The sequence below is a fragment of the Chelonoidis abingdonii genome, chromosome 3 (assembly GCF_003597395.2).
Source record: "Chelonoidis abingdonii isolate Lonesome George chromosome 3, CheloAbing_2.0, whole genome shotgun sequence".
Lineage (NCBI taxonomy): Eukaryota > Metazoa > Chordata > Testudines > Testudinidae > Chelonoidis > Chelonoidis abingdonii.
Genome location: NC_133771.1, coordinates 105,703,587 through 105,720,959, shown reverse-complemented (window position 1 = coordinate 105,720,959; position 17,373 = coordinate 105,703,587). Strand labels below are relative to the sequence as shown.

General features: G+C 42.5%; 2 protein-coding genes and 4 non-coding genes across 8 annotated transcripts in view; 1 reads left to right on the top strand and 5 right to left on the bottom strand.

Annotated features, from left to right (window-relative positions):
• Window positions 1-263: 263 nt before the first annotated feature.
• LOC116824903 (small nucleolar RNA SNORD100) lies at window positions 264-348 on the bottom strand. The gene has a single exon (XR_004373737.1). It is a non-coding gene; the product is annotated as a small nucleolar RNA SNORD100 (small nucleolar RNA).
• A 201-nt stretch (window positions 349-549) lies between these two features.
• On the bottom strand, window positions 550-5,755 carry RPS12 (ribosomal protein S12). The gene is made up of 6 exons (XM_032780513.2): window positions 5,673-5,755; window positions 5,511-5,556; window positions 4,993-5,109; window positions 2,622-2,724; window positions 2,006-2,107; window positions 550-641 (listed from the first exon to the last, which is right to left on the bottom strand). Exons 2-6 carry the CDS (start codon window positions 5,522-5,524, stop codon window positions 579-581), a joined length of 399 nt encoding a protein of 132 aa, XP_032636404.1. The 5' UTR covers window positions 5,525-5,556; window positions 5,673-5,755; the 3' UTR covers window positions 550-578.
• Window positions 1,451-1,584, bottom strand: LOC116824901 (small nucleolar RNA SNORA33). The gene has a single exon (XR_004373735.1). It is a non-coding gene; the product is annotated as a small nucleolar RNA SNORA33 (small nucleolar RNA).
• Window positions 2,173-2,261, bottom strand: LOC116824902 (small nucleolar RNA SNORD100). The gene has a single exon (XR_004373736.1). It is a non-coding gene; the product is annotated as a small nucleolar RNA SNORD100 (small nucleolar RNA).
• LOC116824900 (small nucleolar RNA SNORD101) lies at window positions 4,092-4,166 on the bottom strand. Its single transcript, XR_004373734.1, has one exon. It is a non-coding gene; the product is annotated as a small nucleolar RNA SNORD101 (small nucleolar RNA).
• A 9,635-nt stretch (window positions 5,756-15,390) lies between the features above and the next one.
• Window positions 15,391-17,373, top strand: part of LOC116824894 (MFS-type transporter SLC18B1-like) — a 122,804-nt gene continuing 120,821 nt past the window's right edge. Inside the window, exons 1-2 of one of the 3 annotated variants that reach the window (XM_075063963.1) lie at window positions 15,391-15,455; window positions 16,953-17,098. In XM_075063963.1, coding sequence (XP_074920064.1) covers window positions 15,410-15,455; window positions 16,953-17,098 — 192 coding nt within the window. In that variant the 5' untranslated portion in view covers window positions 15,391-15,409. Of the gene's footprint in view, window positions 15,462-16,952; window positions 17,099-17,373 lie in introns of all 3 variants that reach the window. The other 2 variants (XM_032780511.2, XM_075063962.1) reach the window with 2 other exon arrangements.

Below are 17,373 nucleotides of genomic sequence, written 5' to 3'. Positions count from 1 at the left end.
CACAGCAAAGTCAAAGCCAGAACTCCTTATCAGAACATATCTAAACATAAGAAAGCAAAATCCAGATGCTCCCAAAGGTTGGGATGAAACTTACTCATATTCAGCCCATTATAAAAACCTATTTGAGCTGTAATCTCTAATTCAAACCTGAATTTCCTTTAGGACTGTGTAGTTAAGTTTTCAAAAGGCAGGAAAACATACTTAAAATGTATCCAGTGTTAATTAAAAAGTAGCAAAAAAAGCTAGTTTTAAAGAATTTTTGCTGCATCTCAGAAGATTTGGGTAACAATTCAGGCATCTTTCCTCAGTTGTTTCAGTAGAGGGAGCCAAATTTTCATCACAGATGCTGCAATACAGGCTCTCAATCTCCCCAAAAGGAAATTAGGTTCTCTCTACAATTAATAGCAAAAGCTTGCTTAACTAAGTGGATATAGTTGAATGGATAAACTACTGTAAAAGATTCAAGATGAAAGGAGGGGTTAGAAAGTGTACTTTTTGAGCTTGAAAGATCATGATAGATGCTGCCCATCAAAAGCAGACACAAATTAGTCAGGTTTAACAAAAAATTTATTTTTCATTCATTTCTTGCACTTGAAGTATTCTTCGATTACATCTTTGGCCTGAGATTCCTTGCCATAGTCCTATAATACAAAAAAAAAAAAAAGAGTAAATTAATGGAATACAGACATCTTTGGAAATTAATATATTTCTGTTCAGAGTAAGCTACAGGCTAAATTAACTACAATATATTTTTATTTGATTATGTTGGAGTAAACTTTAGTGGAAGATATTCAAATAGATTCAGCAGTTAGATATATGGGCACACAAACTTTATTCTTCAAGTATGATGTACATGTATGTATACACTTGTTCATGTACATGCCCTCATGTTAGAAGTAACAACCAGAGACTCTCGGTATTCACTTTAGCCTCCTTAATATGCTAGTAAGTTGCACACACCTCATCTACTTCCCACTATTTGAAGAAACTGAGCTATGCAGAAGTTGGGATACTAACTGTCAGATTCTTCCTTATATACACAAAATATTTTTGAAAGACTGTTCCCATCCTTGACTCCCCTCAAAACACCCCAATAATCCCCTGTATTTTGACAAAAACAATGGTGTGTTCAAAAGCAGTGTGCTTCTACCATCTCTTTGTTGTGCTCCTTCAGCAACTGCAAGTGGACTGTACTTTCCCAGATACTCTGCTACTCTTCCAAAATACCCTGCTACTCTTCCAAAATACCCTTCAATGTCCCTACAATGTATCTGAGTGCCTGAGACTTAAGGAAACCAAATGGCAAAATGTAGGCAAACACACCTAATTGTTGTGATAACATGGAATCTGTGGGAAAGCCTTAACAGTCATAGAAAATCCATTTATTAAAAACCAGAATAACAAATATGAAAAAATTTAAAGTAACCATCAGTGTTGTCCACTATGGACGACGTGTAGCCATTTTCAGGGACCTCAAAGACTACCTAGTCTTTAAGGCTCGTACCATGGCTTTGTTATTGCCAGTACCATCTTAATGATTTCTGCAGAACATGTTCAAGTTAAGCAGACATAATTTACTGGCATTTAGTTATTTGTTAAAACAGAACCAGACCTCTTCCAGTAAAGGGTAATATTGAATTTTGTTTCAAGACTAACTCATTAATGTTTTCTATCAATCCTGTACTCAGATTTCTAGTTATGCATTATAAAATAATCAGCAACAAAAGAGAAAACACTAGACTGAGCTGGATTGGTAAAATTATTTGCTGCTAAAAATACCACTAAAGTTAATTATAAAATAAGAATGTTAACCCATGGATGCCTATTTTTTTTTTCTCTCCATACAGGAAACTTTTTCCCCCGAACGGAGAATTGACACTGAATTTACTAAGTGGAAATATTTTTCTATTTAAAACTATGTTCTAGATTTATTATTTATTTATTTTATTTACTTGTTTATTTTTTGGAAACCAAGGAAACAAATGGAAAAAACTTGTCATCTTACTTTGACAACCACACAACTGCAGCCCACTACTTTGCGGGGTTTTCCTTCTCTGTCGATTTTGCAGAGACCTACCCACTCACCCAGTTTCTTGTTGTCATCAACCTGTTAAAGACATTAGTATGTTAGAACTGCACTTTCCTTGATGCAATCAGAATAAGATCAAAGATGCTGTACACTCAGAAACATTGGGTAACGTTTGTGGCTGCTTTCCTCACAAATATCAGTAGAGGGAGCCAAACTATCATCATTGTACAGCTCTAACAGAATTCTGAAGAAAGTAAATGAGGTTTTGACTTGAAATTAAGAGCCTCAGACTAACATTTGTAAGTAGAAGTACCAGCAACTGAGTTTTACCGAACACAAAACACACCACAGTTTACTTGGTCTTTAAGATTTTTTTAGTAAGTAATGTTGATTTTCTTCCTCTTTGGCTTATATTTTATACTTTTGTTGTTTTGTACAGTTAATATGCTTAGTTCATAGCACTAAAATGCTAGTGCAACAGAAATGGGTCTTGGTTGAGTAGCCTAAAGTATCAGATCATTTATGGCACCACGTGTTTTTAAGTACAATACTGATACAGATCTAAATTTGTAACTGAAGTTTCAATACTCACTTTTATCAAGTTGATCTGGTGTTCTGCACACAGGGCTTCAACCAACTTTACGTACATGGGTTCGTCGCAGTTTGAAGCAAGAACACAAAGGTGGGCTTGGCGTCTAAAATAAAGAACATTTATACACAAGTTACACAACAAGTTATTCCAAAGTCAATAGATTTTCATTAGTAATTAAGCCATGAACTAAAAATACAATATTCAGTGTCTCTTTGTTTGCATTAAACCACTTTTCGTAAAACCCATCTGGTCCCACGAACATGTTCAGATTCAGTTTAAAAGAGAATAAAAAACTTTTAATCAAGCTTTAGAAGGATTTACTGCATCAATATCAGAGTTCATGGTTTAACGGACAGGAATCCACTTCAGTTTTGGAAACAATCTAAAAAACCATTGTTACATGGAACCTCTGCCCTTAATTTAATGTAATGCAGTTAGATCCCAGTTCCTGCAAATGACTGCATATGGGCACATCTCCATATTACAGCAAGCAGTCAACTACAAGAGTGAGGCCTTCACTGCATAGTTCAAATGACAGCAATCCATTGCAAAAACTATGATTGTGAAGTAAAAATGTATGTCCACTAGTTATATTTGACATTTAAATTATAAACTCTTCAAGGAAGGGATCTTGTCTGCCTGTTTGCATAGCAGCTATCATGACAGGACCTCAAGTTTAATTAGGGCTTCTGTACACTACTGCAATACATACTTTTTGAATAGATTGAAGAGGAAGATGAGAGCAAGGGAGACCTGAAAGAAGGCACTACAGGAGCCCAGGCAAAAAAAAAAAAAAAATAGTGGCACAAGCCATGAATTTTGTATCTTTATGCATTTTGACCATTAAGATGACTGGAGTGGTTTGAATTTTGTATGCAATTTTACACACGCCCTGCCCCGGGCGACTGGAATGGAGTTTCTGTACTTTTTCATAATCTCTCAAGTAAAAGTTTGATTAATAACATGTATTGGATAAAGGTGGGGGAGGACACCATTCAAAAAGAATGGGATCTGACTGAGGCTCCACCTGAATCATGGGCACTGGTCCACCTCTGATCTCTCCTGGTCCATGCAAGAACTGGAAGTCAGATGTGAATATAAGGAGGATTCAAGTCCTTACACCCAGACCTGATTACAATCATGATGCTACTCCATCTATTCCATCCAGCACCACACATCTGATTATCTGAAGAGATGAATGCAGCTACAAACAGGTTCTTAGTACTGTACTTAACACACTTTGAAAGAATCCACCTATTAATATCAGTACTATCCATGGACCTGTGCTAATACCCGCCCATCCCTCACCCAGCCTACAATAAATAAGGCTGCTCAAAATGCAATGTCACATTAGGCAATATAATTGTATTTCCTAAAGTATGTTTCGGACAGTTGACTGTACATACTCTATATCTTCTTTCTTTCTCACTTTTGTTATAGTATTATCTGTCTAGTCCCTTAAACTTACAGGTTTGTCAGACTACTTTTATCACTCATAAAAAGAGTGAAGGGGTATCCGACATGTTTGAGAGTCATCATTCAAACACTGTAGTTTTATTCGGGTTTTGGAAGCTATTATATACCTAAACCTAAAACAATTATTCACACGTCTTACTTACTTTGTCTCTGTCTTACTTACATGTCTCTGTCTTACTTTGCCACTAAGCATGTGCTCTGAGATCAACTCACATAACACATTTGGTAACAGATACATAAAACAGAACATAAACTTGAAACTTATAAGATTTTCTTTGCAATATATTATACAGAAGTTCACTGAATGAAACCAGAAAATAAATTAAAGGTTACCAAAAAGCTGAAGACAAGTTTTCCCAAATAGACCTATTCTCAATGAGATCTTGAAGATTTTTATCTCCAGTTAAAGGCACACTATTAAGTTTAACAGACCCCAAGTCTGATACCGTCTATAAAAAACCTCAATCTTCCAATAATCCCTAGCCCAGAAGAAATGTATCAGCTCACCAAAACAAGGGTGGTATGAATCAAACTACATTTAAAGTAGAAGTTCAAGCAAACTACACTGAGACTCAGATTTCCTAAACTCAAATCATGTTGCGTGTGCTATCCCACAACTGTTCATGAAAGCTATTTTTGCTTTAGTGCTCTCAGTTACATGATGCAACTACATAACACAAGCACAGGAAACCCAGCATCTTGGGACTGTAACCTATAATTTTTGGGTTTACATTTTACATATGACAGAAAGACTGACAGTCTCCTTGTTAGTGGGATTAGATTACAAGTCAAAACCTGTGCATGCTAATATATATCCAAATACCAATACACCTACATTAACAAATATTTAAACAGATTTGCTCGTTACAGTACATAGCCCCAAAACAAGACTTACTTGTCCAAGGCTTTGGCAGCTTCCCGAATACCTCGAGCTAAACCATCGTGGATGAGTGCGGTCTTCAGCACCTCTTGCAGGGCGGTGTTAACATCCATTACACCTCCAGCAGCAATGCTAAACAATTGAACAGAGACATAACTCCTAGCTCACCTGCCGGCCTCCCGCCTTAGGAGCCCCGGGGACCTGCAAACACCGGGCCAATAACACACCGGGGGTGGGGTGCAAAGGGACATACAACCCTGTTGCAGCCCAGCCCGGCTCCCCTCGCTGCAGGTGAAGCCCCCGACCCGGAGATCCCGCCGCCCGTTCCACCCACCCGGCTCCGAACACGCGGCGAGGCCGCGCAGGCCTGGGCCGGGCCAGAAGCGCTCAGCGGAGCCACACGCGGCGGGACGTGGTGCCCGGCATCGGCCACGCGCGACCGCGCCCCGCCCCCCCCGTCCCGGGGAGTCCTAGCGGAGCTAGTAGGACCCAGCGCCCTCCCCCCACCCTGCGGCCCCGGCTCTGGCTCTCACCCTTCCTCGGCCATGGTCGGTGGGGGTCGCTCCCGCCCGGGATTTGCTGAAACACAAGAGACAGACCGAGGTTAGTTGCGGTGGCGGCCGCAGCCCCGCTACCCCCCACAGATGCCCAGGGGACGGGGGTTAAATGCGCGCCGCGGCCTCGTGCCCACTTACCCCGCTGCCTCTACGAGACTCCAGCGAAAGAGGGGGGCGGGGCCCCGGCGGTGCCTTCTTAAGGTCGCGAGGACCCCGGCGCTGCCGCGCGCTCCCGGAAGAGGTGGCCACGGAAGTGCCTGATCCTTTGTCTATCACTGACTCCCGTTCACAACCGTTGCTGACCAAAAACCCGCCCCCGGTCTCCTCTGGCTGTGACCCCTCCCCCACAGAGCCGACTGACGTGATTCGGCCAAAACCTTTTTTTTCCACACAAACATGGCGGGGCGGGAGGGAGTCTCCGGCGAAGCAGCTGGGTCGGGCCAAACCCCGCACGTGGCGGGAACCCGCCCTGGGTCGGGCCAAACCCCACAGACTTGCGGGTTCAGTGCCACGCTGCCTTTGCTCTCTTGCTTCCGGCTTGGGAGCACGGCTGCCAGTTTTAACGCGGTAAATAACCCCCCAACTTTGACAATAAGCCAAAACGGAAGCTGATCCGGCTTCAGGACAAGCCAGTCCCTGAGAACCCTGACAGTATGTGACTGTGGTGGGCCTGCTGTGCACCCCGACTCACCCCTGCTTGCTGGGAGCTGATCAAAAAAGGACACAAGCTAAAAACTAGCCAACAAGCAACTCTCAAGCCAATTGGGTCTGGTTTTGGCTTAATTTCAGTATTTTTTCCCTTGGGTTTGGCATGTCTGCTTCTGTGATCTCCTGTGGTCCCGGGGCTCAAAGTTCCCCTTTCCTTCTGCACAAAGCCCCAGGGTCACCCAGAGGCAATTTCCCTTGGGCCCCCGCGAGCCCTGGCTGATCATCCCTTCCCTGGCTACTCACCCAGTGGCGGTCCGGGTCTTTGGCTGTGGGCCCATCGCTTGCTCCCGATCTTCGACAGCACTTTGGCAGCAAGTCCTTCAGTGCTGTCGAACATGGGGAGCGAGTGAAGGAGCCACCATCGCTGAAGACTATGAGTGCTGTCCGGCGAATACAAGCACCGCTTTGCCCCAGGCCCCCCTGAATCCTCTGGGCGGCCCTGCAAAGCCCTGCTGTTTGTCAGCTCTCCCAAGAGCCAGCGAACTGGAAGAAGATCAGTTATTCACACAGCTCAACTTCCCCTGCTCACACACACCTTTCCCAGGGTATGTCTACACTACAGTTTATGTCAGCATAATTTATGGCTCTCATGGGTGCAAATAAGGCAAATAATCCCACACCTCTTGAATGTTACGTTTCAGTATTCAGTGTGTGTATATTCTTCTTCTCCACTGTGCCTGAAAAGATTTCTGAAGCCTATGAATGTGTTCAGAAAAGAGTTAAAGTAAAATACAAACACTGGAAAAGTCTGAGAATGAAAAAGCACAGAAACAAATCCAAAAAACAGATGTTTGGGAGTGGGAGGAGTTAACAAAACCTGGTAGCCATAGCTTTGTAACTAAAGAAACCAAAATCAGAATCCTCTGTCCTTTTTCTGCAATGTATCCCTCTATCACCTTGCTAGTACTCACATCATTAGTGGAATTTTACCCCACTCCTTTCCATCTAAGTTATCATGGGAGGCAACCACTTGTGGACCATGAGGCTCCTTATGCCTCTACAGGGAACTAAATAATGACATATGCAATATATATTCTATCCAGTAGGTGGAAGTATGCTCAGCCAAAAAGGTGTGTATTAGATCAAACAAGAAAAATAATAGAAGAGCCTTGGGGAAGGGGCAGAGCAGTGGGTGGGGCAAGGGTGTTTGATTTTCTGGAATTAGAAAGTTTGCAACTGTAGTGACAGCACATGTGTGTTTCTTGACAGCAGGAAAAGATCCCAGGTGATCGTTCTTCAGCTCTGCTCTTGCTGCCTGAAAATTCCAAAGCTGGGCTGGCTGTGGGGATAATTATCCCCTGAATGTGCCTGGGACATCAGCCCCCTCCCAAGCCTGAGCAGCCCTGTGTCTACTGATGTCAGCTCCTGCCTTTGTAAGATGTCACCATGTGAAGGTGAATGGCACATTATGGTGAAATCTGCAGCAAGCATCTTCCAACCTAAGCCCAGAGCTTCCTTCCCCCCATCACTCTCTGATCCAGTTTGTTACTGGAATGAATCTCAAAAAAGTGCTGCAGAAACTCCCAGTCCTGCTATTGGCTCTGTGAGATACATCTCTTCATTCCTATTGGCTGAGCAAAGAATTGCCTGCCTAGGGAGGGGAGGGGAGAGAAGAGTGAACCACATTTCTCTTGACTTGTGAAGGGAGCAGGGGAGAGGATAAGCAATGCAAGCAGTGTGCATCCTCTCACTCCTGGCTGGTGAGGGGAGGAGGCAGAGGAGCAAGCAGCATTGGTCCCAACTAGTGGTACAAAACTTGGTGTGGAGGGGGCTGCATCCTTCCACTGGCATCCCTAAATGGTGCCTTTGCAAGGCTGGCTCTTCTAATAGCCCTTGTGTCTGGCAGTTCAAACTCAGCAGACAGCTGATCCACCCTGCTGGTAGCCCCTTTCATTTCACAGATATTATACAGGACACAACAGGTAGCTATTAACCATTGGGATATTTTTTCTCTCTGAGATCCAACCTAGTTAGTGAACATCACCAGAACCTTGTAATCTACCAAAAGCACATTCAACAAAAATTCTGCACCTGCTCAGCCAATATATCAGTGCTGGGCAACCGGTGGCCTGCTGCTTCCCGCAGCTCCCATTGGTCGCAAATGGTGAACCGTGGCCACTGGGAGCTGCGGGCGGCTGTGCTTGCAGACGGTTGAGGTAAACAAACTGTTTCACAGCCCGCCAGCAGATTACCTAGGTGGGCTGCAGGTTGCCCACCACTGCAATAGATGAATCTTTCATTGTTGTCAAGGAAACAAAAGGTAGGGTCCCCTAGAATCACTACTGTCATTTCAACATCATACATGGGAATGTACCAATCAGGGAAGAATGTCCCTGCTTGCAGCCCTTGGAAAAGACCTGTGTTCTTAAAGATGTAAGGATCAAGCAATCAGCTATTTCATAACTATATAAAACCTATCCCTTTGCACATTTGGATGCCAGTGGAAACCTCTGTCGATTTTCTAACTCCGAACTGGTTGCCCACTAACCGATAGCAATCCAGTGTTGTAAGTTTCCCTAGTGTGATCACCACTCGCTTTTCTACGGTTAATGTAGCTCTAATTCTGGTGACTCTGCAGTGGAGGGCTAGGGCCAACTTGGCACGCAGATCCAGGAACACGGCCTTTTGCATCTGAAAGTTCTTAAGCCATTGCTCATCATCGCAAACTTGCATTCTGATGTGACCCCACCAGCCAGTGCTTGTTTCTTGGGCCCAGAAGCAGCAATCCACCATGCAGAGCTGCTCTGTGAATGCCAGCAGCAAACCTGCCATTTTTATTTGTCTTGTGCATCAGCACCCAGTCATTAACATCAAACATCTCCTCTTCTTCCTCCTCACACACATGGTGGTAGTCATACTTGAAATTCCGCAAATACAGGAGATTTGCGTGTACTGTATCTGCAGCAGTCATTAATACTGTCCTAAGTTCTGCAGAGCACATGCTTCTGCAGGAGAGATGGCAGAGATGGGAATGAAACAAGCATTATGTGTTGGAGAAAATGGCTTTTTGGGAATTTGATACCAACTTCCCAAAAGTCCATGAGCGAATCACTAATATTCCTAAAACATTGTGAAAATGTCCCACAAGGCATTGCACTGAATGGTGGCACAGGACACACAGGGATAAATATCCATGTGAATATCCATAGTGCACCACATTTTCCATAGATGCCACCGCTCTTGGTGAGTAATGGAGTGCCATCATAAGCAGCCAAGAGTGCATACTCCCAGACAATATACAAATATCATTGGTAGTACTCCAATGTAACTTACATCAATGAAACTTTGTACAGTAGATGTAGCCTTAGTTTCCTATCTGTAAAATGAGGATAATAATGCTACTTCACAGGAGTGTTTAAATGATTAATTAAGGTTTATAAAGTGCTAACATCCAACAAAATGCACCAAAAAAATCCCTAACAACTGGACAATCCATTGACTCCCACATTCCCAGCTTATTTTGACAAATGACTCATCAACATTTTAAAAAATGTTTTTAACTATGCACAGACTTCAGCACAAGCAGAAGATTCGTATCTCTCTTTTTACATAAAATGGGTCAATTAGTCTACCGAAGCATCACGTTTCACAAAAACTTTCCCAAAATCTTTGGGGCTGGCCCTGTTCAGAGAGGTGTGATCACAGCGGACAGCAGTCAGTTCTGTCTCTTGAAGGAAGGGCCAAAAATATTTTACAGGCCTATACAAATATACAGTACCAGAGTGAGGAATGCATATTCCCATGGTGTTCTGAGGGGAAATTATTATTCTGATTGTGTTTTCATGTAGTGGACAAAAATATTAAAAATGAATGCAGACTTTCATAAATAGTATTGTTATGAGGTCGGTGAAACTTTGTTAAGGGTTAAGTTAAAAGCTCATTAAGATTGGCAGATATGAGTACTCCTTTCAGTTAACAATCTCCTTTCAGTAAAGACAATCCCTTACCTAAGAGGGAAGGAGTATGTGACCCTGTCCAAGAGCTTTTGCTGAGTATTGTTTGGGGTAAGAGAGAGAGAAATTGGCAGAACATAGAGGACCAAGAGAGCCAAATGAATAGCCGGAAGAAGCTGCTGAAAACATGGTATATGAACTTTGAAGAAACCTGGGGAGAGGTTTTGTGGTCAGGATGAAGAGTGTTCATCCTGACCACAAAAAGTCAGGAGAGGTCAGCTAAAGAGAGTGTTCTGAAGCTGTTTCCTGCTATTTGATTCATTCTGTGTTCAGAGACACAGGACTTTGTCCATTCTTTGTAAATAAACAAAACCATGTCAAAGAACTACTTGAATATCAGCAATTTCTCCTCCTAACTGGAAACACCTACTAATTTTTGACTAGCCACTATGGTCAAAAGAAGTGACAGCATTTATAAAGAGCCTGGGACACCAAGGTAGGAGTTTGACATACAATACAAGCCCTGCATTGTGGTGCTCATGGTAGTTACTAGGAATTTCTCTGACCTATGCTGGTTTTACATGAGTGTAACTCCATGGGCTTCAGTAGGGTTAATCCTGATTTATGTCAGAATAAGTGAGAAAAGAATCAGGTACTAAAAGTGAAGGATAGATGCAAACAAGTGCATGGCTGCCTGAGATACCTACAGCTCAGAACTTAAATAAAATATACTGTGGAGATGTTGCACTCTATTATTTCCCTGGAAAATTTCAGTGAGGCTGTGATAAATGGGGGGTGGGAGAGTAGTTCCCTTTTATGGGCACCCAGCCAGCCAGTTAGCTATGAAATCCCTCTTGGCAGCTGTTCTCTACTTGCTTTACCTGTAAAAGGTTAAAAAGTCTGATTGCATGCATAGGTAAAAAGATGTGAGTGGGCACCTGACCAAAAGAGCCAATGAAAAGGCTAGAACTTTTTATAATCGAAACAAGACTCCCCTTTTGTCTGTCTGTGGTTGTTCTCTCTGAAGAGGAGATACAGAGCAGCAATGCTGTAAGAAGCTTGCACCAGGTATGAAAAATTATCAAATCATACCTAGAAACTACTCATTTGAAATCCCAGATATATAAGTAGATCAGGAAATGTCTAGGAAGATGTTATTAGGTTTCTCTCTTCTATTTCTGTAAGTCTTGTGGACTCCTCTGTGCTAAACCCAGGTGGTTTTGTTTTGCTTGTAACCTTTAAGATGGACATCAAAGTTATTTTGATGCTTAATCCTTGTAAGTGGTTCTTTTTAAAATCTAGCAATAGTCTGAGTTTTTAGGTGTATTTTCTTTCTTTTTTGTTTTTAATAAAATTTATCTTGTTTAAGAACATGATTGGATTTTGTGTCCTAAGAGGGTGTGCACATGTTGTTTAATTAGCTGGTGGCAACAGCTGATTTCCTTTGTTTTCTTTCTCAGCTCTTCCCTGGAGTGGGAGTGAAAGGACTTGAGGGTACCCCACAGGGAGGAATTCCCAAGTGCTCCTTCCTGAGTTTAAAGGGTTGTTGTTTTTTTGTTAACATTTGCATGGTGGCAGCATCTATCCATCCAAAGTCAGAGAGAGAAGCTGTAATCCTGGGCGTTTAATACAAGCCTGGAGTGGCCGGTATAAATTTTTAGAATCCTTGCATGCCCCCATTTTCTACATTTGCAGTGCCAGAGTGGAGAATCAGCCTTAGTGAGGGCCTTTAATTCACCATTCAAACCCTATCAATCACCAGCTTTAACTGGAGGCTGCACCACTTTAATGTATCATGGAACCCAGAGAAGAAAATCTGCTTCGTGGGTATTTTCATTGTGGAAGAAAGTAGTCACAGGTTTAATAAAGGTTGGGATAACAAAACCATTACTCCCAATCCCTAGTCCAACTCCTCATTCCAAACCACTCCCAGAAAAATCCACTAGATTATAAGAGAAAAAGCTGAAACAGAATTCTCTGCTGCCCAGCAGATGTATCACAGCTTTCAGCTGTGCAAGAGGCAATCCTAACTCTTTTAACAGGAGTCCCAACAACACCATTTCTAATTTGTCCCCATCCCCTGTATACAGCAGTCAAATCACTTATCTCCATGGAGGCATCCTAAGATAATTCTTCCATTATGAGGAATCTTGCCCAGAAGATCATACTGCCTACTGTTACTGCTGCTAGGATTGCTTCCTAGGTGGCTCCTAAGAAGACCCATGGCTGGAAACAGACACCTCAGATCCTTCCTTATTGTCACCATTCCTCAGTTTCTAACTCCTGACAGGTTTTTGTGTTCTCTCATCAGCCCTGGGGTTTCCCTTTGTGTTGCTGGGATCCTCACGGTCAAACAAAACAAAAAAACACCACCTCAGATTCTAAAATAATGCCTCTTTTGGACCACTTTTCCCCCTGGTCAACTCATACCCTTAAATAATTCCTTGAGTGGAGAAAAGCAAATGGAACTCCTGCAACAGAGGAGATCCCAGTACTACCCCCATCTCCACTCACAGGGGAAGAGGAAGCCACTTGTACAGCGGCTAACCTGCCCTTTACCTGTACATTTCTGATACAGCTTGATGGTGTTAAAGTTCCACTGTATCACTGCCCCTCCTCTAAACTCCATGCAGAATTCAAAATGGAGGGCATGCCCTGAAAACCATCTGCAAGAGTAAGGAAACCTAATCTACCCCCTCACTAGCCAAAGCTCCTTCTGGCAGCTGATCCCCAACAGCAGGGAGCTTCAAAACAAGCTCGCTTTCCACTTGAACATATACTCCTATTGCCAGTCTCTTCATTCTCCCCCTCCATGCAGATCCCAAGTCAGCTTCCCCAGCTATACATATTTTTAGCCTGGGGACAGAACCCCCCTAAGGCACCACAGGAATATAACATCAGCTGATAGCACCACATAGATCCACCAATCTGTTCACAGTGATTTCTGCATCCATCTCCACACACATGGACTTTTATGCCATCCCATCCAGAGAACTTGTGGGTAGGACAAAGCCTTCTTTCAGCCCCATTATCTGAGACTGCAGCCATCTTGGCAGAAAGAGGAGGTAAGAACTCTCTCTTTTTGTAGCTCAGAGAGACTGAGAACAGAGAGACTTTTGTTTTGGACTTTTTTAAGATTTGGGAGTTCTGAACCTTAGTTCTGAGGTAAGGGCCTTTATGGGACTACCTTTCATAGAGCTTAATTAAAAGGAAGACATATTTATGTTAATTAGTGTGCTTGGTTTCTCATTGCCCTGATCTGAGCAAGCATACTTGTTGACACTCAGGTAGGATAATATAGGGTGAGGTATACCTGCAATACCACATCTGGCCATGACGGAGGGCATAGGGTAGCCCACCCCTGTACAAGAAAAGTGTCCATCACAATCTACAATGAATATCAATAACATAAAAAAACTACACGCACAAATGAACAAGTAAGAGGAAAAATAAGACTTTCTTGAAGCTTTGTGAAATTTAAAATTTTCAATTTGCATCCTATAGAAGTTTCTTTTTGAGTTAAAAGAGAACCAACCTAGGCTGAAACCACTACATTTCAGCAGGTCAGAAATACACATTAGACTACTCGGTGTTTGTTTGTTTTTTTATTGAAAACCAGAAACAGGTAACATCCAGCAGCCATCCCTACCCACCCATCATGCTCAGATTTCTGTCTTTTTTCGATGTCTTCCAAAATTGTTCCTCACCTCTGTTGTTCCTGCACAGGGGGACAGCTGGCCTAATGCTCTATTTGTGTCTTCACGTGAGCAGAATAAGTTAGATCTGCTTCCCAATATACACCTGGAAACCTTTGGGAGAACAGGGCAGCCCTGTGTGGACCCTCTGTTCAGTAGCACATCAGGAGAAGGCCTCAAGACTGGGGATGAAATACCCCAGTCTCCACCACATAGAAGAAAAATCCAAAGCTTCTGCCTGAACCTTAGCTGAGAAAAGTATGAATTGCTTCTGCTCATCTCTAGGGGTGTTGACCCTAATGATGATGAAATCTCAATGTTAACTATTTTGCTGCTGATCAAAGCATAAGCAAAAAAAGATCTACATGCTCTACTGGAAATGACATCTCTTTTTGGCATCATGAATGATCGAAGCTTGAGTTATAGACAGCTCCTGTAGGTGTACCACCATAATAAGATCTAATGGCTGGAACATAAATCAAGAAAGGGTGCAACTTTTTAACAGTGAGGGTAAATAATCATTGGAACATTTTGTCTAGGGACGCAATGAATTCTCCATCACTCAGAGACTTTATATCAAAATTGGATATCTTTCTAAAACATAGCTCAAACAGAAGTTATGGTCTTGATGTAGTAATTACTGGATAAGTTTCTGTTGCCTGTATTATGCAGGAAGTCAGACTAAGTCAGGGGTTGGCAACCTGTCAGAAGTGGTGTGCTGAGTCTTCATTTATTTACTCTAATTTAAGGTTTCGCGTGCCAGTATTACATTTTAACGTTTTTAGAAGGTCTCTTTCTTTAAGTCTATAATATATAACTAAACTATTGTTGTATGTAAAGTAAATAAGGTTTTTAAAATGTTTAAGAAGTTTCATTTAAAATTAAATTAAAATGCAGAGCACCCCGGACAGGTGGCCAGGACCAGGACAGTGTGAGTGGCACTGAAAATCAGCTTGCGTGCTGTCTTCGGCACACATGCTATAGGTTGCCTACTCCTGGACTAGATGATCATTATAGTCTTTGTCCTTAATTCTATAAATGTTGTGTAATGCTCACTTCTACTTTGCTACATGCTGCACACATGTGCACATGCACACATACCTGTGCTGCTCCCACAGGTTTGTCTGTCGGTTTGGAGCACTGAATGATAGAATAACCAAAGAACATTTACACGTTGATGGATGTGATTCCAGTGACCATGTGTCATGTCCCTTTTGCTGTGACGATAACTTCGCAGATGTTCTTTGTAACCCTTCACAAATTCTCAGAGTAGAAAAAGCACTAATATGTACTAAAGCCGCTGATTTGCGGATTAAGCAAATATGGTGAAGCAGCCTGTGTTTGTCAGTGAAAAACTGGGAGAGAACGGTAGTGTCAGCTGCTTCTTCCGCGCGGCTAATGAGCGGGTTTAGGGTGGGCTGAGGCTGAGCATACTCACTAACAACATCTGAAGCTGCTGCCTTAAATCTGCTCTTCGCTGCGGTTAGGATCTCTTCCCTGTGCAAAACCGGGATAGATAGAGGGATATTGGTACTCTGGTGAAGCTACATTGGAGCTGCGATATCCGGGACCCCTCGCTATGGGTAGCCAGGAAGCAGGGACCCAGGAGACTTTGCAAACCCCAGGTGGGAGTAGGAGAGTTTTTGTCTTTTAGATCCTGCTGTCTTTAACCTTTTGGGTTGCGGATGTCTTTCCACCCCTCCTCGCTCCCAGGAAAATTGTGTGACTACTTCACCCAAGCATTATCTGAACACTTCTGAAAACCCCGGCTGACTTCTTCTGTTTACGTTAGTGGTTTGCGTTTGCTTAAGGTGGGACCTGATTTTTCTGAGTAACTGCAACTTTGGGGGCAGGTGACCCGTTTTGTCTGCACGTTTTTTCCTTTTATTATTTTTGTAACTAAACTCTGCACATCAGAAGAACTTAAAACTACACTAAGATCACAGTCTGACACTTCTTGCCTTTCATGTTTACCTCTCTCACTGTTGAAATTTGACCCATTTCATCTTCTGTCCCGAGGTAATGTGTTCAATGGGCTTTCTGTCTTTATGAGAAAGCTAGCTAAAGCTCAGCAGGAGCTTTTTGTCTGTTTATAAGGGCTATGAAGGGATGAACTTTAAGGTTTCTTGCTCGCTATTTTAAAAACTCTGACCCTAATTGCGACCCTAGCTAAATAATGGAAAGACTTGCAGTGGAGCCTGAAGCCAAACCTGTTAAATAACTATCTTACTGAACCTTGGAAAAAGAGCAAAAGGGTATCTTTGATTTTCTGGGAACTCTCTTCTGGCTTCAACCTCATTCTGGAGTGCAAAATATCAGGAACACTTGATAGTGGCGAGAAAGAAAGGGAGTAAATTTAAATACTATCTATTGCAAACTTTCTTTGAAGGATACAAAGAGCTGGTAGATGACCTACACTTGTATCTTAAATGTTTCTTACATCTTTATTTGTAAACTGATTGTTTCTGGGTCTCTAGGCTGTAAAACAAAGTGTTTGTGAGGGATGAAGTGCAGACTTATTATAGCATGTTAATAGTGTAGCTAAAACATTGCAACTATGTGAGAGTGGCAGTGGCAGATTCTTTTGCAGCATCAATGACAAGCTGCGGAGAGACCCTGGGAGACTCTCAGAAGTCAAATGGACACTGGGTGCAAGAGGCTATACCGATAGGGTTGTGGGGAGGACTTCACTTAGGCTATGTCTACGCTGCACTTTCCTCATTAAAACTCTTATCTCTCAGGGGTGTGGAAAAAAACAACTTGTTGGGAGTGCTTTTATTTTGTCAAGAAGAGTGGCTATACTGCTTACTTTACAGCTGTAACAAGGCTTGTAAGCTGTGCAGTGTAGACATAGCCTTGTAAAATGGTGCAGTAATATGTTCAGAAAATGGTGGGTTTTATGGCTTTTAATGGCAGAACATAGATTCATAGACTCTAGGACTGGAAGGGACATTGAGAGGTCATCGAGTCCAGTCCCCTGCCCTCATGGCAGGACCAAATACTGTCTCTAGTAAATTACCTTTTCCTGACCCATCAGTTTAGGTTACTAATTCTGAATTCCTGGAGGGCCCATCTCTTGTAAACAGACAGCTTGAAGTTGTGCCTAATACAAATATTTGTAGTTCTAGAGAATGGCAGACCAGAAGTTCCCGGTGAAGAGTCAAGCAGATTTACCAGAGACCAGCTCTTCACAATGGCAGCAACAGCTTGTTTAAACTTCAGTTCAATGATTTGCTATTCGATCCTGGGGCCCTTTTTTCCAAGAGAGGTAAATCAATGTACAACTCTGCAAACTATTCAAATTATCTGCATATTTTGTAGATTTTTTTTTTTAAAAATAAGAAATTACTTTATAAAAAAAGTTAGATTTATATTTCAGCATCACCCTTAAAGGCTACATGTGAACTCAGGCCTCTATTGTGCCAGGTGCTGTAAGAGACTGTTCCTGTCTCAAAGCACTTTCAGCCTATTTTAGATGAGGCACACAAACTGTAGAGAGAGGTGAACTGATTTGCCCAAGGCCTCTTAGCCGGTCAGTAGTAA

What these genes read in the sequence shown, in the direction of transcription:
- RPS12 (XM_032780513.2), bottom strand. An exon ending in ACCAGATCAACTTGATAAAA is followed by an intron (nt 2,108 to 2,621) that starts GTGAGTATTGAA and finishes TGTCTTTAACAG; the next exon opens with GTTGATGACAACAAGAAACT. An exon ending in GCAGTTGTGTGGTTGTCAAA is followed by an intron (nt 642 to 2,005) that starts GTAAGATGACAA and finishes TTTGTATTATAG; the next exon opens with GACTATGGCAAGGAATCTCA.